This window comes from Oncorhynchus keta, chromosome 25 (genome assembly GCF_023373465.1).
Source record: "Oncorhynchus keta strain PuntledgeMale-10-30-2019 chromosome 25, Oket_V2, whole genome shotgun sequence".
Classification (NCBI taxonomy): Eukaryota; Metazoa; Chordata; class Actinopteri; order Salmoniformes; family Salmonidae; genus Oncorhynchus; species Oncorhynchus keta.
In genome coordinates this window covers 6,957,055-6,980,899 of record NC_068445.1, presented here as the reverse complement: position 1 = coordinate 6,980,899, position 23,845 = coordinate 6,957,055, and the positions used below count along the sequence as shown (strand labels likewise).

Here is a 23,845-nt window from a genome sequence, read left to right as displayed (position 1 = left end):
TTACGACATGATTCCATGTGTGTAATTCCATAGTTTTGATGTCTTCACTATTATTCTACAATGTAGAATTTTTTTTTTTTTTTTTTTTTAAGAAAAGAAAAGTAGGTGTAGGTGGCCAAACTTTTGACTGGTACTGTATCTACTTACCCAAAAATATATGGGGGATTGGAAATTATGCAGACAATTACATTAATGGAAGCCACAATCTATCTGCAATAGTAAAGCTGATCGAACATTAAAAGTAAGAAGATAATAGAAATAAACATACAATTGAGAATTCTCTATGAAAGACACATTTGTGTGCTCTCTTTCTATTCATGTTGTCTTCATCACCGTCACTGGTGTGTGTGTGTGTGTGTGTGTGTGTGTGTGTGTGTGTGTGTGTGTGTGTGTGTGTGTGTGTGTGTGTGTGTGTGTGTGTGTGTGTGTGTGTGTGTGTGTGTGTGTGGCGGTTGGCTGCCCTTAGGCTGAGATTTGATGAGGGAGGGGAGTGAAGACGACTCATAACCTCCGTATACTTGGCAGAACTGATTATGATGCAAAGTGGTTTCAGTTTAAAATGAAATCCAACAGGAAACCAAGTATATTTTGGTATGACAGGGCTAGTGAGAGAGAACAACACACAGGGACAGGTGGCCCAACGAGAGAGAGAGACAGACTGGACCACAATATGGAGACCTACGTGACTATTCATGAATTCCTCAGGTTGGCGCCTGCCAAGTGTGCATTGCACCTCAGTATGGGGTGAACACAAAGATAAGGTCTCACCTTTTGAAATACTTGATAGTTTGACTTCGACCAGATATCCAGCTGAGGAGAGAAAAGGAGAAATGATTGCCATTATTCATTTTCAAACCATTACACATTCTTTTCTTCAGTTGTATATGATGCAAATCACACCAAGTATTCCTTTGGTGAGTTCAGAACAATGGGATTGGAGTAAACATGTTGTCCTCGTCATCATCAAGACTGACAACGCCAACAACTTTCCCTTGGTATTCGTGATACCATTCATTAGCATTGCATTCTGGGGTTTTGATCAGGTCTATATTTTTCGTTCAAATGATTCCTCTCTTCTTGCCGCCCAACTGTCCTCTGGCTTGCATGGTCCTACAGTAAATGAGGAGAGGTGGGCAGGAGATTGTGTGAAGGTTGTCCAAACACTTTCAAAGGCGTTAACAAATCAAAACGCTCCCCTGAATCTAATATCAAACAGGCCTGGTGTCAGCATTTATTAGAGAAATCGGATTCGATCCCCCTCTGTCCCTCTACCCACTCCCGACACACAGAGACCCTTTGAAGGGGGAAGGATACAGGATCGCAAATTACCCAAGAGATGCCTTAGATAGTCTTTGAAGCCCTCCTTTGATAGTGCAGTTTTCCTTCTCCCTTTTCCTCTCTCTTTCTGTACGCTAGGAGGCTCAGCTTGCGGCTCCTGCTGCTTCTTACAATATGATAATTAGAGGAGAAAATGGCAGAAATGGGGATGGTGGACCCTGAGGGATGGAGCAGAAGAGGCAAGACACCCTAAACTAAACCCTGGCTGCTGCTGTTTGTGTCTAAGTCATCCTAGGTGGCACTTTGGGAATGTCTGGACTACAAAACATTTTCCAAGGAGCAGATTATCTCTATAAAGTACCTGGTTAGTTGTGGCAGTATATGTAAGAACTTGATTGTAAACACACATGCATGAACACACACACACGCACACAATTGAGTACATCAGACAAACACTGTTGTAGCAGGAGTTTCAAAAGTCTCCCATTCATTGGCTTAATTAACAGTGCTAGTTCTCTGTGGCTTTGATGGCCTCCTCATATTCATGTCAGTTCAAAGAGTCCCGGGAGTGAGGGCGAAACACCAACACAGAGCCATATTCAAAATGAACGAGGGACTAATGTAGAATTTGACAGACGGGAAATCATAGAGGAAAGCCAATGTCTCCCATCCTTTACAAGCTTTTCATGTGAGAGAGTGATAAAGGAAGCCGTCACATCTAAATGATTCAACAGTGCCAACAGAAAACTGACAATGAGGATTGTAGGTCCAGACCCTGGATTGCATACTCTTACGTTAGCAGCTGGAAACCGTCAGCCCTCTAACAAAACCGCTCGATAGGAGGCTATATGAGGTCACTTTGAAAACATAGCCCAGAGAGACCCATTCCTGGTACCCAGGAAACTCTCAAGAGGACTGAACTCTCCTTGGATGTGTACAGATAATATACAGTGCATTCGGAAAGTATTCAGACCCCCTGACTTTTTCCACATTTTGTTACGTTACAGCCTTATTCTAAAATGGATTAAATCTCCCCACCCCCCCTCAATTTACACACAATACCCCATGATGACAAAGCGTTGCTGCACAGCTATTTTCAGGTCTCTTCAGAGATGTTTGATTCGGTTCAGGTCTGGGCTCTGGCTGGGCCACTCAAGGACATTCAGAAATTTGTCCCAAAGCCACTCCTGCGTTGTCTTGGCTGTGTGCTTAGGGTCGTTGTCCTGTTGGAAGGTAAACCTTTGTCCCAGTCTGAGGTCTTGAGCGCTCTGGAGCAGGTTTCATCATGGATCTCTCTCTGTATTTTGCTCCGTTCATCTTTGCCTCGATTCTTACTAGTCTCACAGTCCCTGCTTCTGGAAAACATCCCCACAGCATGATGCTGCCGCCACGCTTCACCGTAGGGATTGTGCCAGGTTCTCTCGACGTGACTCTTGGCATTTAGGCCAAAAAGTTTAATCTTGGTTTCATCAGACCAGAGAATCTTGTTTCTCATGGTCTTTAGGTGTATTTTGACAAACTCCAAGCGGGCTGTCATGTACCTTTTACTGAGAAGTGGCTTCTGTCTGGCTACTCCACAATAAAGGCCTGATTGGTAGAGTGCTGCAGAGATGGTTATCCTTCTGGAAGACTCTCCCATCACCACAGAGGAACTCTAGAGCTCTGTCAGAGTGACCATCGGGTTCTTGGTCACCTCCCTGACCAAGGCCCTTCTTCCCCGATTGCTTAGTTTGGCCGGGCGGCCAGCTCTCGGAAGAGTAATAATATAATAAAAATAATATATGCCATTTAGCAGACGCTTTTATCCAAAGCGACTTACAGTCATGTGTGCATACATTCTACGTATGGGTGGTCCCGGGAATCGAACCCACTACCCTGGCGTTACAAGCGCCATGCTCTACCAACTGAGCTACAGAAGGACCACTCTTGGTGGTCTTGGTGGTTCCAAACTTCTTCCATTTAAGAATGATGGAGGTGTTCCTGGGGACCTTCAATGCTGCAGACCTTTTTTGGTACCCTTCCGCATATCTGTGCCTCGACACAATCCTGTCTAGGAGCTGTACGGACAATTCCTTCGACTTCATGGATTGGTCTTTGCTCTGAAATTAACTGTCAACTGTGGGATCTTATATAAACAGGTGTGTGCCTTTCCAAATCATGTCAAATCAATTGCATTTACCACAGGTGGACTCCAGTCAAGTTGTAGAAACATCTCAAGGATGATCAATGGAAACAAGATGCACCTCATCTCAATTTCGAGTCTCATAGCAAAGGGTCTGAATACTTGCGCAAATAAGGTATTTTTGTTCCTTATTTTTTAGAAATTTGCAAAAATGTATTCAAACCTGTTTTCGCTTTGTTATTATAGGGTATTGTGTGTAGATTGCTGAATAATTGTTTTTATTTAATCCAGGGGTCTGAATACTTTCAGAATGCACTGTATTCCTAGTATGACGCCTCTTATGTCAAGTAAAAAAAATACTGTACTTGTATTCTTGCAATGGAGAAAGGGTTGCACCTCACTATCACATGCAGTACTACTTAATCCAGTTGTTTGGGCAAAAAACTCCCATTCAAAGCACTACCTTGCCATCCTCGGAATACACATTCTCGTTGAATCCTCTCACGATGGTCCGGTCTATGAACAGGCTTCTCATCACCACAATGGTTTTCAGCACTTTCCCCAATGTCACCTAAAGGAAGAGACAGCAGAGAGGAAGAGACAATGACAAATTCAGCACGGTTCAGTCTACCACCATGCCAAAGAAATGTGCTTAGCCTTCTCTCCCCCTCTCTTTCCCCTTGAGGCGGTGGTTAACCTACAACCTACAGTGCTCTCCACTGGATGGCCCAATAGGCTTGCTGTACGCAACCTTTCCAGTGAATTAACCTTGGAAAAGAGCAGACACCTCTCTGCATCCGACACGCGCTTGACAAACAGAATTGCTGAGCTGCAGAGTGTGCCTGTGTTAGACATTGACCTTGATCTTTGAAGGATAAGGAAAGCTTACAGAGGGCTTTGACTTGAGGTCTTTGGGTATCTCTGTATAAGAGTAGCGGGATAAGAATGAGACACAGTTGAAATCGGCCTCTTTTGGACTTCCCACTGCAAGTACTGGAGATAAGGGGGGAGAGAGAGAGAGAGAGAGGTGGGGGAGGAAAGGGGGAAGAAGGGGAGCATGATAGGAGAAAAGCCCCCTCTTTATTTGTCAAATCTGTTCAAACATCAGCAGCATCCCCAGAACAAAACAGTGGTGCTTATCGCCTGCTCTACCCAGCCTGAATTATTCATCCCAGGCAGCGCTCTGGTTCAGTTGGCGAGTGGGCGGGAAACACCGTCCCAGACTGACAGGGAGAGCACAGTGTTTGGGAGGGCTTCAACTCTTTTCATGACTCCACTCAAACATGAGAATGAGATGGTGACTGAGAAACTCTCTCATTGAAACAAGCCAAATCAGTTGGATTCAACGGAAGACTGTATGACATTGCATGAACTGAGCAACAATGCCTTAGAGAGACAAGAAAGATGTGGCAATGGAGGTTACAGGTTACAAAATACACTAAGTAGTAAGTACACATCCATTGTTTTCAATAAAAAAAACAAAAGTCTTAATACTCAGTGGTAGTTTATTTTACGTACTCTACCATTCAAGTTTGGGGTCACTTAGAAATGTCCTCGATTTCTATGAAAACATACAAGAAATGAGTTGCAAAATGAAAAGGAAATATAGTCAAGATGTTGACAAGGTTATAATTAATGATTTTTAATTGAAATAATAATTGTGTCCTTCAAACTTTGCTTTCGTCAAAGAATCCTCCATCTGCAGCAATTACAGCCTTGCAGACCTTTGGCATTCTAGTTGTTAATTTGTTGAGGTGATCTGAAGAGATTTCACCCCATGCTTCCTGAAGCACCTCCCACAAGTTGGATTGGCTTGGGAACTTCTTACATACCATATGGTCAAGCTGCTCCCACAACAGCTCAATAGGGTTGAGATCCGGTGACTGTGCTGACCACACCATTACAGACAGAATACCAGCTGACTGCTTCATCCCTAAATAGTTATTGCATAGTTTGGAGCTGTGCGTTGGGTCATTGTCCTGTTGTAGGAGGAAATTGGCTCCAATTTAAGCGCCGTCCACAGGGTATGGCATGGCGTTGCAAAATGGAGTGATAGCCTTCCTTCTTGAAGATCCTGTTTACCCTGTACAAATCTCCCACTTTACCACCACCAAAGCACCCCCAGACCATCACATAGCCCCTACCATGCTTGACAGATGGCGTCAAGCACTCCCACAGAATAAATAAAAAAAATCTGCTTCTCACGAATGTTCTTCTTTGTGATCTGAACACCTCAAACTTAAATTCGTCTGTACACAACACTTTTTTACAATTCCTCTGTCCAGTGTCTGTGTTATTTTGCCCATCTTAATCTTTTCTTTTTATTGGCCAGTCTAAGATATGGCTTTTTCTTTGCTATTCTGCCTAGAATGCCATCATTCCGGAGTCTCCTCTTCACTGTTGACGTTGAGACTGCTGTTTTGCGGGTACTATTTAATGAAGCTGCCAGTTGAGGACTTGTGAGGCGTCTGTTTCTCAAACTAGATCCTATAATGTACTTGTCCTCTTGCTCAGTTGTGCACCGGGGCCTCCCACTCTTTCTATTCTGCTTACAGCCAGTTTGCTTTGTTCTGTGAAGGGAGTAGTACACAGCGTTGTACGAGATCTTGAGTTTCTTGGCAATTTCTCACATGGAATAGCCTTCATTTCTCCGAACAAGAACAGACGGATGAGTTTCAGAAGAAAGGACTTTGTTTCTGGCCATTTTGAGTCTGTAATCAAACCCACAAATGCAGATGCTCCAGATACTCAACTCATCTAAAGGCTAGTTTTATTGCTTCTTTAAATCAGAACAACAGTTTTCAGCTGTGCTAACATAATTGCAAAAGGGTTTTCTAATGACCAATTAGCCTTTTAAAATGATAAACTTGGATTAGCTAACAACGTGCCAATGGAACACAGGAGTGATGGTTGCTGATAATGGGATAACGCCAAAAATCTGCCGTTTCAAGCTAAAATAGTAATTTACAACATTAACAATGTCTACACTGTATTTCTGATCAATTTGATGTTATTTTAATGGACAATGTTTTTGGCTTTTCTTTCAAAAACAAAGACATTTTTAAGTGACCCCAAATTTTTGAACGGTAGTGTATATTACCAGATATTTACCTGGATATTAGGCTATAATCTACAAATAATCTATTTTCTTAAAAATATTGTAATGTTCACAACTCTAAAGAGTCTTCATCAGGCTTCCTAAGCTGAGAACATTGTGTAGAGAATGTCTGTGCGAGCTGATATGGTATACCTACAGCCTAGTCTGAGTACACAGTTCAAGGAAAATGCATGTTTTTAGACAAATAAAACATTTTCACAAAATTTGTGTAGCATTCTCTGTAAATGGTCTTCATTAGGCTCCACTAAACTGAGAACATTGTGTAGAAATGGTTTTGATGGTAGGCCTACATGTTAATTATACAGTAATGGGCTAACCAATGTATTACTTATTTGTTTATTTGGTACAATTTACCAATTGTGTTGAATTCTAGCCTATCCATTTGTTGCCATATAATTTCCCAATAATATCAGACAGTGTGGAAAGAGTACCGTAAAATGAAGTGTTACCAAGACATCTGCAATGGCCAAAAGTTGACCAGTTATATGTTTTTCTAGCTCTAAATCCTATGAAAGCTGACCAGAGTTTCAGTTCATGGCAGAATAGTAAGAGGTTTGGTAATTGAATTTGTGCGGTGAGGAAAACCCCCAGCATTGTCTAAAACTTCAAAAGCATTTGACTTGATGGATTGTTCTACACGCCAAAATAAGAAACAAAAGGACACTTTTTAAGTCCGATGACAGAGAATCTAACGATCCTCCATGCATAAATGAATAAATCCATTAATGAGGAAAATATCACCATTGAATAGTATTTGTTTCCCCGCAGAAGACGGCTGGTTAGATGGCCTAAGAGGCTTCTGTAAAAGGCTTGTCATTTCCAGAGCTCTTTAAGCCTGCTAATTGGAGAGGTGATCGACAAACTCATTTCGAGGAGTGCCTGAACACATCGAGTGCAGTTTAGAGAGGAGAGAAACGTCCTCCTGTTTAGTGTGTTAGCACAGACAAGTAAAAGACAGTGACGGTTACCAAACAGTACGAGGCTAACTAAGAAAGCAGACTTTGGCTGGCCATGCAGGAAGACTATCTCTTCTAGTCAGGTTAAACTGTCGATCAACCCAGAACCACTACTAAGAGCAGTGCACACAAAGACCTGTCTCTCCAAAAGACCTTCAGAGAGATGACACCAAAATACACTTTGAACACTTTGAATAGTGCAGACCTGCACGGCCCTTTTAAATTCAACAGAGGAGTGAGGATTAGACGTGATTAAACATGTCAAGAAAACCCATCCGCATCCAATCATATTTCATTAGGGTGCCTCAGCAACACACATTTCCCCTTCTTTAGCGGTTGGGCTTATTAAATTCAGGGGTGTCAGGTAGGCTCAAAAGGCTGCCATGTCTCTCCGGCGGCCCGCTCGCTCCTCAGCAAGACAGGTGCTCAAAGAGAGAATCCATTACTGACGACAGGCCTTTTATAGAGGCGGGCCCTAGTTCTCTGCTCAGGCCTGGCCAGGCCCTGAGGCTCATCCACAATGACTGACTGACTGACTAACTAAAGCACACCGGACAGGCTTCCATCTCTCATGCCTGATAAACAGTCACCAATCTCTTCAGCTACAACAAATCCAAATCAATTCTCCTTCTTAGTAAACTTTTCAGTAATTTTGGTAGCCTTTTTTGTATTTCTCTATTAGGCCTATTCCGCAAAAAAAAAGATGGTAACTGACAAAGTTTTGGTCAGATGATTTTGTAACTCACAAGTCAATAAGAAGCAAAGAATAACATTGAATTCCATCAACACTTCAATTAATAGACCCAGTACGGACTGTACGTCGGGAGAATGGGAGACCAAGGGCAATTGTAAAACCTTGAATTTCTCCAAACAGAAACAAATTAGAGTGATTCAACTCACTCAATACATGCCCATTTAGGTTCCCCTTACTTGAAATGTTTCAGCCAAATGTATCACTATTTTCTAGTTTTATGGGCAAAAGTCATTTTTTCCACTGGCTGTATATTTTTTATACTGTCCTGACCATTAATGTCCAAGAATTCTAATTAGCATAATTATATCATTAAATAATTTACACCCCTTGACTTTTTCCACATTTTGTTGTTACAGCCTGATTTCAAAATGGATAAAAATTAGATTTTTGGTCACTGGTCTACACACAACACCCCATAATGTCAAAGTGGAATTATGTTTTTCTAAATATTTACAAATGAATACAAAATGAAAAGCTGAAATGTCTTGAGTCAATAAGTATTCAACCCCTTTGTTACAGCAAGTCTAAATGTGTTCAGGAGTACAAATTTGCTTAACAAGACAAATTGGATGTAATTATCATTTTTTGTCAATGATTTAAACAAAATACTCTGTCAAAATGTAAGAAAAATTCTAACATTTGTAATAAAAAAAAAAAATATATAACACTAATATATATCGATTAGATAAGTATTCCAACCCCGATTCAATACTTTGTAGAAGCACCTTTGGCAGCAATTACAGATGTGAGTCTTTCTGGGTAAGTTGCTAAGAGCTGTCCACACCTGGGTTCTGCAACATTAGACTATTATTATTTTCAGAATTCTTCTTTGTAGTGACTGGGTCTATTGATACACCATCCAAAGTGTAGTTAATAACTTCACCATGCTCCAAGGGACTTTCAATGTTAGCGTTTGCTTAATTTGAGATTATTTTAAAAATATTTTTTATCTACCAATTGGTGCCCTTTATTACCAGGCATTAGAAAACCTCCCTGGTCTTTCTGGCTGAATCTGTGTTTGAAATTCACTGCTCGACTGGGGGACCTTACAAATAATTGTATGTGTGGGGTACAGAGATTAAGAAGTCATTCAAAAATCATGTTTAAACACTATTACTGCACATAGAATGAGTCCATGCAACTTATGTGACTTGTTAAGTACATTTTTACTCCTGAATTTACTTAGGCTTGCCATAACAAAGGGATTAAATACTTCATTGATTCAACATTATTTTGTTTTATTAATTTGTAAAAAAAAAAAATTATTCCACTTTACATTATGGGGTATTGTTTCTGGGCTAGTGACAAAAATTCTGAATTGAAACCATTTTAAATGTAGACTGTGACAACAAAATGTGGAAAAAGTCAAGAGGTGTGCATACTTTCTGAAGGCACTGTATGTCTATGAAGTTAAACTCACTTAACTTAAAAAAATGTTCAATTATTAAACATTTAAGTGAGTTTATTTGGTTTATTTTTCAGGAGTTACATTTGACCGCAGCTACTGTTACAACTAAAATCCAATGGTCATATCTACAGAACTAAAAATGGTACGAATGGTTAGGAGACAGATGTAAGTTTCTTATATCAAAAAATGACTGGCCTCGTTCAAGTGGCGTCTGAGCAATAGCGTAAAAGACAAGATAAATACAATTGTCCCCAGTCTCCCGTACACACTGATGCGGTGCAGCTAAAACAAAAATAGTTCCTGTTTTCCAGGTTATGAGCGAATCAAGTTTCTAATCCTAAACAGATAAAATGTCTGAAATCGAGTTGATTGTAACGGTACTGTAAATGGTTCTGTAAACAACTGAAATCACCAGGGTTTTCTTTTCCAAGGTGGATGGACATCAACTACAGTCGTGGCCAAAAGTTTTGAGAACTACACAAATATTAATTTTCACAAAGTCTGCTGCTTCAGTGTCTTTATATATTTTTGTCAGATGTTACTATGGAATACTGAAGTATAATTACAGGCATTTCATAAGTGTCAAAAGATTTTTATTGACAATTACATGAAATTGATGAAAAGAGTCAATATTTGCAGTGTTGACCCTTCTTTTTCAAGACCTCAGCAATCTGCCCTAGCATGCTGTCAATCAACTTCTGGGCCACATCCTGACTGATGGCAGCCCATTCTTGCATAATCAATGCTTGGAGTTTGTCAGAATTTGTGGGTTTTTGTTTGTCCATCCGCCTCTTGAGGATTGACCACAAGTTCTCAATGGGGATTAAAGCCTCGGGAGTTTCCTGGCCATGGACCCAAAATATCGATGTTTTGTTCCCCGAGCCACTTAGTTATCACTTTTGCCTAATGGCAAGGTGCTCCATCATGCTGGAAAATGCATTTTTCGTCACCAAACTGTTTCGGGATGGTTGGGAGAAGTTTCTCTCGGAGGATGTGTTGGTACCATTCTTTATTCATGGCTGTGTTCTCAGGCAAAATTGTGAGTGAGCCCACTTCCTTGGCTGAGAAGCAACCCCACACATGAATGGTCTCAGGATGCTTTACTGTTGGCATGACACAGGACTGATGGTAGCGCTCACATTGTCTTCTCCGGACAAGCTTTTTTCCAGATGCCCCAGACAATCAGAAAGGGGATTCATCAGAGAAAATGACTTTACCCCAGTCCTCAGCAGTCCAATCCCTGTACCTTTTGCAGAATACCAGTCTGCCCCTGATGTTTTTTCTGGAGAGAAGTGGCTTCTTTGCTGCCCTTCTTGACACCAGGCCATCCTCCAAAGGTCTTCACCTCACTGTGCATGCAGATGCATTCACACCTGCCTGCTGCCATTCCTGAGCAAGCTCTGTACTGGTGGTGCCCCGATCCTGCACCTGAATCAACTTTAGGAGACAGCCCTGGAGCTTGCTGGACTTTCTTGGGCGCCCTTGAAGCCTTCTTCACAACAATTGAACATCTCTCCTTGAAGTTCTTGATGATCCAATAAATGGTTCATTTAGGTGCAATATTACTGGTGGCAATATCCTTGCCTGTGAAGCCCTTTTTGTGCAAAGCAAAGATGACGGCACGTGTTTCCTTGCAGGTAACCATGGTTGACAGAGGAAGAACAATGATTCCAAGCACCACCCTCCTTTTGAAGCTTCCAGTCTGTTCTTTGAACTCAATCAGCAGGACAGAATGATCTCCAACCTTGTCCTCGTCAACACTCACAACTGTGTTATCAAGAGAATCACTGACATGATGACAGCTGTTCCTTTTGTGGCAGGGCTGAAATGCAGTGGAAAAGTTTTTGGGGAATCAGTTCATTTGCATGGCAAAGAGGGACTTGGCAATGAATTGCAATTCATCTGATCACTGTTCATAACATTCTGGCGTATATGCAAACTGCCATCATACAAACTGAGGCAGCATACTTTGTGAAGGTATTCAGACCCCTCAACTTTTTTTACAGCCTTATTCTAAAATTGTTTAAATAGTTTTTTCCCCCTCATCAATCTACACATAATACCTCATAATGAAAAAGCAAAAACAGGTAAAGAATTGTTTGCAAATTTATAAAGAATAAATTTAACTGAAATATCACATTTACATAAGTATTCAGACCCTTTACTCAGTAGTTTGTTGAAGCACCTTTGCAGCGATTACAGCCTCAAATCTTCTTGGGTATGATGCGACAAGCTAGGCACACTTGTAGTTGGGAAGATGCGCCCATTCTACCCCCAAGATCCTCTCAAGCTCAGGTCTCGCCAGAGATGTTCGATCGGGTTCAAGTCCGGGCTCTGGCTGGGTCATTCAGAGACTTGGTCGTTCTGCTGGTGGAAGGTTAACCTTCGCCCCAGTCGGAGGTCCTGAGTGCTCTGGAGCAGGTTTACTCCGTTCATCTCTCCCTCGATCCTGACTAGTCTCCCAGTCCCTGCCACTGAAATACATTTCCCACAGCATGATGCTGCCAACACCATGCTTTTCACCGTAGGAATAGTTTCCTCCAGATGTGACGCTGGGCATTCATGCCAAAGAGTTCAATCTTGGTTTCATCAGACCAGAGAATCTTGTTTTTCTCATGGTCTGAGAGTCCTTTAGGTGCCTTTTGACACACTCAAAAAGGGCTGTCATGTGTCTTTAACTGAGGAGTGGCTTCCATCTGGCCACTCTCATAAAGCCCTGATTGGTGGAGTGCTGCAGAGATGGTTGTCCTTCTGGAAAGTTCTACCATCTCCACAGAGGAACTCTGGAGCTCTGTCAGAGTGACCATTGGGTTCTTGGTCACCTCCCTGGCCAAGGCCCTTCTCCCCTGACTGCTCAGATTGGCAGCCAATTATAGGCAGTGGTGGTTCCAATCTTCTTCCATTTAAGAATGATGGAGGCCACTGTGTTCTTTGGGACCTTCAATCCCGCCGACATTTTTTGGTACCCTTCCCCAGAACTGTGCCTTGACACAATCCTGTCTTGGAGCTGTACGGACAATTCCTTCAACCTCATGGCTTGTTTTCTTTTTCTCTGACACGCATTGTCAACTGTGAGACCTTGTGAATTGATCGCCCCCCATCTAGCTTCAGAGTTTGTTCTGTTAGGTGACCTAAACTGGGATATGCTTAACACCCCGGCAGTCCTACAATCTAAGCTAGATGCCCTCAATCTCACTCAAATCATCAAGGAACCCACCAGGTACAACCCTAACTCTGTAAACAAGGGCACCCTCATAGACGTCATCCTGACCAACTGGCCCTCCAAATATACCTCCGCTGTCTTCAACCAGGATCTCAGCGATCACTGCCTCATCTACTGTATCCGCCACGGAGCCGCAGTCAAACGACCACCCCTCATCACTGTCAAACGCTCCCTAAAACACTTCTGTGAGCAGGCCTTTCTAATAGACCTGGCCCGTGTATCCTGGAAGGACATTGACCTCATCCCGTCAGTTGAGGATGCCTGGTCATTCTTTAAAAGTAACTTCCTCACCATTTTAGATAAGCATGCTCCGTTCAAAAAATGCAGAACCAAGAACAGATACAGCCCTTGGTTCACTCCAGACCTGACTGCCCTCGACCAGCACAAAAACACCCTGTGGCGGACTGCAATAGCATCGAATAGCCCCCGTGATATGCAACTGTTCAGGGAAGTCAGGAACCAATACACGCAGTCAGTCAGGAAAGCTAAGGCCAGCTTCTTCAGGCAGAAGTTTGCATCCTGTAGCTCCAACTCCAAAACGTTCTGGGACACTGTGAAGTCCATGGAGAACAAGAGCACCTCCTCCCAGCTGCCCACTGCACTGAGGCTAGGAAACACGGTCTCCACCGATAAATCCATGATTATCGAAAACTTCAATAAGCACTTCTCAACGGCTGGCCATGCCTTCCGCCTGGCTACTCCAACCTCGGCCAACAGCTCCGCCCCCCCCGTAGTTCCTCACCCAAGCCTCTCCAGGTTCTCCTTTACCCAAATCCAGATAGCAGATGTTCTGAAAGAGCTGCAAAACCTGGACCCGTACAAATCAGCTGGGCTTGACAATCTGGACCCGCTATTTCTGAAACTATCTGCCGCCATTGTCGCAACCCCTATTACCAGCCTGTTCAACCTCTCTTTCATATCGTCTGAGATCCCCAAGGATTGAAAGCTGCCGCAGTCATCCCCCTCTTCAAAGGGGAGACACCCTGGACCCAAACTGCTATAGACCTATATCCATCCTGCCCTGCCTATCTAAGGTCTTCGAAAGCCAAGTCAACAAACAGGTCACTGACCATCTCGAATCCCACCGTACCTTCTCCGCTGTGCAATCTGGTTTCCGAGCCGGTCACGGGTGCACCTCAGCCACACTCAAGGTACTAAATGATATCATAACCGCCATCGATAAAAGACAGTACTGTGCAGCCGTCCTCATCGACCTCGCCAAGGCTTTCGACTCTGTCAATCACCAAATTCTTATCGGCAGACTCAACAGCCTCGGTTTTTCGGATGACTGCCTTGCCTGGTTCACCAATTACTTTGCAGACAGAGTTCAGTGTGTCAAATCGGAGGGCATGCTGTCCGGTCCTCTGGCAGTCTCTATGGGGGTGCCACAGGGTTCAATTCTCGGGCCGACTCTTTTCTCTGTATATATCAATGATGTTGCTCTTGCTGCGGGCGATTCCCTGATCCACCTCTACGCAGACGACACCATTCTATATACTTTCGGCCCGTCATTGGACACTGTGCTATCAAACCTCAAACGAGCTTCAATGCCATACAGCACTCCTTGCGTGGCCTCCAACTGCTCTTAAACGCGAGTAAAACCAAATGCATGCTTTTCAATCGATCGCTGCCTGCACCCGCATGCCCGACTAGCATCACCACCCTGGATGGTTCCGACCTTGAATATGTGGACATCTATAAGTACCTAGGTGTCTGGCTAGACTGCAAACTCTCCTTCCAGACTCACATCAAACATCTCCAATCAAAAATCAAATCCAGAGTCGGCTTTCTATTCCGCAACAAAGCCTCCTTCACTCACGCTGCCAAGCTTACCCTAGTAAAACTGACTATCCTACCGATCCTCGACGATGTCATCTACAAAATGGCTTCCAACACTCTACTCAGCAAACTGGATGCAGTCTATCACAGTGCCATCCGTTTTGTCACTAAAGCACCTTATACCACCCACCACTGCGACTTGTATGCTCTAGTCGGCTGGCCCTCACTACATATTCGTCGCCAGACCCACTGGCTCCAGGTCATCTACAAGTCCATGCTAGGTAAAGCTCCGCCTTATCTCAGTTCACTGGTCACAATGGCAACACCCATCCGTAGCACGCGCTCCACAGGTGTATCTCACTGATCATCCCTAAAGCCAACACCTCATTTGGCCGCCTTTCGTTCCAGTACTCTGCTGCCTGTGACTGTAACGAATTGCAAAAATCGCTGAAGTTGGAGACTTTTATCTCCCTCACCAACTTCAAACATCAGCTATCCGAGCAGCTAACCGATCGCTGCAGCTGTACATAGTCTATAGGTAAATAGCTCACCCTTTTTCACCTACCTCATTCCCATACTGTTTTTATACTGTTTTAATTTATTTACTTTTCTGCTCTTTTGCACACCAATATCTCTACCTGTACATGCCCATCTGATCATTTATCACTCCAGTGTTAATCTGCAAAAATTGTATTATTCGCCTACCTCCTCATGCCTTTTGCACACATTGTATATAGACTGCCCATTTTTTTCTACTGTGTTATTGACTTGCTAATTGTTTACTCCATGTGTAACTCTGTGTTGTCTGTTCACACTGCTATGCTTTATCTTGGCCAGGTCGCAGTTGCAAATGAGAACTTGTTCTCAACTAGCCTACCTGGTTAAATAAAGGTGAAATAAAAATAAAAATAAAAATATAGAAAGGTGTGTGCCTTTCCATGTCCAATCAAATGAATTTACCACAGGTGGACTCCAATCAAGTTGTAGAAACATCTCAAGGATGATCCAAGAAGGCATAGCAGTCGGAACATGTGTTTTGTCTTGTCCGGTGTAAATATAATTTTCCTCGTATATATTTTGTATATATTTTAAATCTCACTTTCCATCTATGGACTGAATATACTCTCCTGCAACCCGCCTCACCCAATGTGGTTACGGATTTGCTATTTTTATACTTTAGAATCAGAACTCCCATCAGAAGCTAGCCAGCTAACTAGCTACTAGCTAGTAGCTACGAGCTAGTAGTCGGTTAGCCACTGCTAGCAGGCTTCACCGTTAACTTGGACAACAGCCAGCATCAGCTTGGTCAATACCTGCCAGTCAGCACTTTGAGATATCAACCCAGAGCATATCGGACTGCTTTTTCTCTACAACATCTCCGGTTTCCTACCGCAAGCTCTGAACCTTTACACTGGATCATCGCAGCGAGCTAGCTGAAATCCGAGTGGCTACTCCTGGCTAACGGCTCTGTCCCAAGGCAAGAACCAGTTAGCCTTGATTTAGCCTCGAGCTAGGCCCATCTTCCGGCTAGCCGAATAGGTCCACCGGCTACAATACCTCTTTTGCCATTGGGCCTGGACCCTTTGCTTGAATCTATCCACAGGCGCTCACATTTGTTCACTTCTGTAACTGCAAAAGCCTTGGTTTGATGCATGTTAACACCAGAAGCCTCCTCGCTAAGTTTGTTTTATTCACTGCTTTAGCACACGCCACCAACCCTGATGTCCTAGCCGTGTTTGAATCCTGGCTCACGAAGTGGTCAAAAATCCTGAAATTTCCACCCCCAACAACAACATTTTCCGACAAGATAGAAGTGCCAAAGGGGGCAGAGTTCTCCTGCAGAGTTCTGTCATACTATCCAGGTCTGTGCCCAAACAATTCAAGCTTCTACTTTTAAAAATCCACCTTTCCAGAAACCGGTCTCTCACCATTGCCACTTGTTATAGAGCCCCCCAGCTGTGCCCTGGACACCACATGTGAATTGATTGAAGATAGATGGGGGACAGAGTTCGTACTGTTAAGTGACCTAAACTGGGATATGCTTAACACCCCGGCCATCCTACAATCTAAACTAGAAGCCCTCAATCTCACACAAATGATCAAGGACCAACCAGGTACAACCCTAAATCTGTAACCATGGTCACCCTCTTAGATATCATCCTGACCAACATGCCCTTTAAACAAACCTCTGCTGTTTTCAACCAGGATCTCTGTGATCACTGCTTCATTGCCTGCATCCGTAATGGGTCCGCGGTCAAACGACCACCCCTCATCACTGTTAAACCCACCCTAAAACACTTTGGCGAGCAGGCCTTTCTAATTGACATGGCCCGGGTATCCTGGAAGGATATTGACCTCATCCCGTCTGTAGAGGATGCCTGGTTGCTCTTTAAAAGTTATTTCCTCACCATCTTAAATAAGCATGCCCCTGTAGAACTAAGAACAGATATAGCTCTTGGTTCACCCCAGACTTGACTGCTCTTGACCAGCACAAAAACATCCTGTGGCATTCTGCATTAGCATCGAATAGCCCCCACGAAATGCAACTTTTCAGGGTTAGGAACCAATATACACACAGTCAGTTAGAAAATCTAAGGTTAGCTTTTTCAAACAGAAACGTGCATCCTGCAGCACTAATTCCAAAAAGCTTTAGGACACTAAAGTCCATGGAGAATAAGAGCACCTCCTCCCAGCTGCCCACTGAACTGGGGCTAGGAAACACTGTTACCACTGAGAGATCAATGATAATTTCAATAAGCATTTTCTACGGCTGGCCATGCTTTTCCACCTGGTTACCCCTACCCTGGCCAACAGCTTTGCACCCCCTGCAGCAACTTGCCCAAGACCCCCCGCTTCTCCTTTACCCAAAACCAGACAGCTGATGTTCTGGAAGAGCTGCAAAATCTGGATCCCTACTCATCAGCTGGGCTAGACAACCTGGACCCTCTCGTTCTAAAATGATCTGCCAAAATTGTTGCAACCCCTATTACTAGCCTGTTCAACCTCGTCTGAGATTCCCAACGATTGGAAAGCTGCCGCGGTCATCCAACTCTTCAAAGGGGGAGACACTCTAGACCCAAACTGTTATAGACCTATATCCATCCAGCCCTGCCTTTCTAAAATCTTCGAAAGCCATGTTAACAAACAGATCGGCAACCGTTTCGAATCCCACCGTACCTTTCTCCACAACGCAATCTGGTTTCTGAGCAGGTCACGAGTGCACCTCAGCACGGTCCTAAACGATATCATAGCTTGATAGGTGATTGAATGATTAGAATATTCTGCCCTGAAACATATAATTGTATGGAATTGATTAGAATATAAAATCATAATCAATAAATGTGTAGTCCTAGTCAGAATTAAGATAAAGACAATATGTCTTTATGGTATTATAAACACAGACTGTCTGAGCTTGGTGCCGATCTGACTAGAGATTGGGAGAGAACAGGGAGTACGTGTCAAGAACAAGGTCATAATGTTCTGGCGGCTGGGTAGCAGGACATGTGTGTGCGCGTCTGTTTGTGTGTGTGTGTGTGTGTGTGTACGTATGGCTGTGTGAATGTGTGGGCGTATAAAATTAATTGTTTTGTATTCTTGACTTTAGAACGTTCTCTGAATAAACTGTACTAACCTTTTGTATAAGCTGAGTCTTTTACTAATTATTATTATACCCATGGTCTTACAAACCTCGGGAATTGGTCAGAGCTATTGATTGATTGTTATTATCATTGGGATTGGAAATTCTCTTATAAATTGGTCCTTCGAGCTGGATTTCAATACCGGTTTTCTGTCGTCCCATGGGAGCGCCGAAAACCGTGCACGGACGGATCAGAGATCCGTAAGTTAAAGACCTGACCTCTGGAAATTGAGGTACCATTACAGGCCGGTGGCAAACTGGTACATGACAGAAAACGGTGACAAAATCCAACCAACATTGAATTCTCAGCTGCAAGATAAGGTCGTGATCTTTATTCATTAGTTTGGGGTTAAATTCTAAACTTACAAAAAATTAGAGCAAGATAAATGTGAGGGAGGATTTTTAACTGTAAAACTAACAGTAAGTAAGATTGGTATCGGGTATACCGTCCATATAATCTAATGTATAGAAAGTTTAAGACAAAAGTATCTATGTTAGTGTTGGCGGCACTGGGTCACAGATCTAATTAAGAAATTTCGAAGTACAGTATCTAACAGTAAGACCTAAAAGTAAAACTGGTTGTAGTACGGTATCTAACAGTAAGACCTAAAAGTAAAACTGGTTGAAGTACAGTAGCCGGAAAACGTAATATAGAAGGCGAAATAAAGTAAAGTAAGATCGATTGAGGGAACAGGTCCGCAATGACCCAAGGTACATGTGCACTACCATAAATAAAAATAGCTTAATAATTGAGGTCTGTGAGGAATGGCCAAAAGGTTATTTGAGGGATGGCCGAGAGGTTATTAGCAAGGGATATAAATAGATATGTGAGATAGGACGGTAATTCTATGCAAACAAATAACTTGAATGGTCAATTAACAAGAGTGAATTGACCATAGATCCGATTCAAAAGACAATACTGAAATAAAGTCCAAAACGGAGAAGAGGCGAGAGATTTAAATTAAACGAAACGTGGTAATCTAATTATAGATCCAAAATGAATGGATTTGACTCAAATGAAATAAGATAGACTAATCATAGACCCAAATGAATAGTTAGAATCAGGTTAAGTTAAAATTGGAAGTAAAGGTTCTAATGCATGTGGAGAACCCATGGGTGATGAACGATATATGAAGGTTAAGAGATAGCAAAATACACATTGAGTGTGAGCCCACACATAGGGAGTAATTTTAAAAGCACACACATAGAATAAGGAGATAAATACACTGCTCAAAAATATAAAGGGAATACTTAAACAACACAATGTAACTCCAAGTCAATCACACTTCTGTGAAATCAAACTGTCCACTTAGGAAGCAACACTGATTGACAATAAATTGCACATGCTGTTGTGCAAATGGAATAGGCAACAGGTGGAAATTATAGGCAATTAGCAAGACACCCCCAATAAAGGAGTGGTTCTGCAGGTGGGGACCACAGAACACTTCTCAGTTCCTATGCTTCCTGGCTGATATTTTGGTCACTTTTGAATGCTAGCGGTGCTTTCACTCTAGTGGTAGCATGAGACGGAGTCTACAACCCACACAAGTGGCTCAGGTAGTGAAGCTCATCCAGGATGGAACATCAATGCGAGCTGTGGCAAGAAGGTTTGCTGTGTCTGTCAGCGTAGTGTCCAGAGCATGGAGGCGCTACCAGGAGGCAGGCCAGTACATCAGGAGACGTGGAGTAGGCCGTAGGAGGGCAACAACCCAGCAGCAGGACCGCTACCTCCGCCTTTGTGCAAGGAGGAGCAGGAGGAGCACTGCCAGAGCCCTGCAAAATGACCTCCAGCAGGCCACAAATGTGCATGAGTCTGCTCAAACGGTCAGAAACGGACTCCATGAGGGTGGTATGAGGGCCCGACGTCCACAGGTGGGGGTTGTGCTTACAGCCCAACACCGCGCAGGACGTTTGGCATTTGCCAGAGAACACCAAGATTGGCAAATTCGCCACTGGCGCCCTGTGCTCTTCACAGATGAAAGCAGGTTCACACTGAGCACATGTGACAGACGTGACAGAGTCTGGAGACGCCGTGGAGAACGTTCTGCTGCCTGCAACATCCTCCAGCATGACCGGTTTGGTGGTGGGTCAGTCATGGTTTCGGGTGACATTTCTTTAGAGGGCCGCACAGCCATCCATGTGCTCGCCAGAGGTAGCCTGACTGCCATTAGGTACCGAGATGAGATCCTCAGACCCCTTGTGAGACCATATGTTGGTGCGGTTGGCCCTGGGTTCCTCCTAATGCAAGATAATGCTAGACCTCATGTGGCTGGAGTGTGTCAGCAGTTCCTGCAAGAGGAAGGCATTGATGCTATGGACTGGCCCGCCTGTACCCCAGACCTGAATCCAATTGAGCACATCTGGGACATCATGCCTCGCACCACAGTGTCCAGGAGTTGGCGGATGCTTTTGTCCAGGTCTGGAAGGAGATCCCTCAGGAGACCATCCGCCACCTCATCAGGAGCATGCCCAGGCATTGTAGGGAGGTCATACAGGCACGTGGAGGCCACACACACACTACTGAGCCTTATTTTGACTTGTTTTAAGGACATTACATCAAAGTTGGATCAGCCTGTAGTGTGGTTTTCCACTTTAATTTTGAGTGTGACTCCAAATCCAGACCTCCATGGGTTGATGAATTTGATTTCCATTGATAATTTTTGTGTGATTTTGTTGTCAGCACATTCAACTATGTAAAGAAAAAAGTATTTAATACAAATATTTAATTCATTCAGATCTAGGATGTTTTATTTTAGTGTTCCCTTTATTTTTTTGAGCAGTGTATATCTATCAGTCAGAAGTGGATTGGAGTTTATCATAAATGCCATTGATAAAAGACAGTACTGTGTAGCCGTCTTCATCGACCTGGCCACAGCTTTCAACTCTGTCATTATCGGTCAAACTCAATAGCCTTAGTTTCTCAAATGACTGCCTCGCCTGGTTCACCAACTTCTTCTCAGAATTCAGTGTGTCAAATTGGAGGGCCTGTTGTCCGGACCTCAGGCAGTCTCTATGGGGGTGCCACAGGGTTAAAGTCTCGGGCCGACTCTTTTCTCTGTTTATATCAATGATGTCGCTCTTGCTGCTGGTGACTCTCTGATCCACCTCTATGCAGACGACACCATTCTATATACTTCTGGCCCTTCTTTGGACACTTAACAAACTTCCAAACGAGCTTCAATGCCATACAACACTCCTTCCGTGGCCTCCAACTGCTTCTAAATGCTAGTAAAACTAAATGCATGCTCTTCAACCGATTGCTGCCCGCATCCGCCCGCCCGACTAGCATCACTACTCTGGACGGTTCCGACCTAGAATATGTGGACAACTACAAATATCTAGGTGTCTGGTTAGACTGTAAACTCTCCTTCCAGACTCACATTAAGCATCTCCAATCCAAAATTAAATCTAGAATCAGCTTCCTATTTCGCAACAAAGCATCCTTCACTCATGCTGCCAAACATACCCTCGTAAAACTGACCATCCTACTGATCCTCGACTTCGGTGATGTCATTTATAAAATAGTCTCCAACACTCTACTCAGCAAACTGGATGTAGTCTATCACAGTGCCACCCGTTTTGTCACCAAAGCCCCATATACTTCCCACCACTGCGACCTGCATGCTCTCATTGGCTGGCCCTCGCTACATATTCGTCGGCAAACCCACTGGCTCCAGGTCATCTACAAGTCTTTGCTCGGTAAAGCCCCGCCTTATCTCAGCTCACTGGTCACCATAGCAACACCTACCAGTAGTACGCACTCCGGCAGGTCTATTTCACTGGTCATCCCCAAAGTCAACACTTCCTTTGGCCGCCTTTCCTTCCAGTTCTCTGCTGCCAGTGACTGGAACGAATTGCAAAAATCACTGAAGCTGTATATCCCCCTCTCTAACTTTAAGCATCGGCTGTCAGAGCAGCTTACCGACCACTGTACCTGTACACAGCCAATCTGTAAATAGCACACTTAACTACCTCATCCCCATAATTGATTCATCTTCTTGCTCTTTTGCACCCCAGTATCTCTACTTGCACATCATCATCTGCACATCTATCACTCCAGTGTTAACGCTAAATTGTAATTATTTCGCCTATATGGCATATTTATTGCCTTACCTCCCTAATCTTCTACATTTGCAGACACTGTACATATATTTTTCTATTGTGTTATTGACTGTACGTTTATGTGTAACTCTGTGTTGTTGTTTTTGTCGCACTGCTTGGCTTTATCTTGGCCAGGTCGCAGTTGTAAATGAGAACTTGTTCTCAACTGGCCTACCTGGTTAAATAAAGGTGAAGAACAAATAAATAAAATGGAAACAGGATGCACCCGAGCTCAATTTTAAGTCTCATAGCAAAGGGTCTGAATACTTATGTAGGCGCTAAAATACAGACCATATGCTTCAGGCTCTGTGTCTATCCAGTGAAATGGAACAGAAGAAAGCTGTGCGCTCACACAGAGGCACAGGTGCATGTACGCTTATACTAGGAATTGGTCTACAGGTCTCATTCCTGAATAACTGTTGACAGATTATGTCTGACATATTCACAACCACAATGGTCAACACAATCGTTCAGTCTAAGACCTCTCTCTAAACTCAGGCCTTCTCCGCTGCATCTTTCATGAAGGTTTCAAACTTGTTTGAAATAACTACAAATGAGACTGACTACCTAGTTGGCTGTACTTTATCCGTTTCCAAAGTACTTTCCTGATGCCCAGACTAAAAGTATGGCCCTGGCAGGGCTCCAGTAGCCAGTGGGTAGAGCAGAGCTCCACCCAGGGCGCCGATGAGCAGGCCTAGTGTGGTTAATTAGGAAAAGTGAAAGTGCATTTCTGTCTATGGCTGCAGCATAGGCTCACAGATGGTGGTACGTTTTATTTAGCAAGAGAGTGGGCAGCCGAGCACATATAGTAGAGAGCAGAGCACACAACAAATTGGAGACGCGATTAAAAAGTGAAAGTTTCCAAGCAAGAAGTGGATGTGACTGACATCCTCTATGGTCCTGTTAGATAAAAAGAGAGCCGACACGCTGAGTTGGAGAAAAAAAAGAGAGTCAGAGAAGGAAGAAAGTCTGCCTTGCAATAAAAGGCTCTGCAGTTTCCACGTGCTATCTCCGCAGCACACGTCACAGACACAGAGGCGCTCATAATTCAAGATCCCAAACTATAGCCCACTGATATGTCACCGCAAGGAATGAGGTTTATGAAGTTGTGCGGCTGTGGGCAACAAATGGTAGGAAAAACACCACCAATTCCCCCTCCTCTTGACAGTTAATAATTTGTTCTGAAGAAAAACTCCAGGAAACCCAACAATGCCACTGTGTGACACTAGGGGGAGGGGATTGTTGACCGTGAATCAGTTCCTTCTTTGAACTGGTGAAATAACAGTGTGAGAGGGATCACTTGGACTTATGATGGAAACCCCTCCACTAATTTAGATCTCCATTTCATTCAGTAGGAATTAACATTTTTAAAAATCACCAAAAACAGGACATATTTGCCCACCTGGCTGCCAAGTCTTCAGACCACTCCATTGGGATGTATTGGTAAAAGAATAGTGACAAATTCAGCT

General features: G+C 43.5%; 1 protein-coding gene across 3 annotated transcripts in view; it reads right to left on the bottom strand.

Annotated features, from left to right (window-relative positions):
* The window catches only part of LOC118358044 (mediator of RNA polymerase II transcription subunit 27-like), a 111,307-nt gene that overhangs the window by 16,657 nt on the left and 70,805 nt on the right, over positions 1–23,845 (bottom strand). For all 3 annotated transcript variants that reach the window (XM_052478551.1, XM_052478550.1, XM_035735424.2), the window contains 2 exons: positions 3,864–3,971; positions 769–810 (listed from right to left, as the gene is read on the bottom strand). In XM_052478551.1, the coding sequence (XP_052334511.1) occupies positions 769–810; positions 3,864–3,971 (150 nt within the window). The remainder of the gene's footprint in view (positions 1–768; positions 811–3,863; positions 3,972–23,845) is intronic.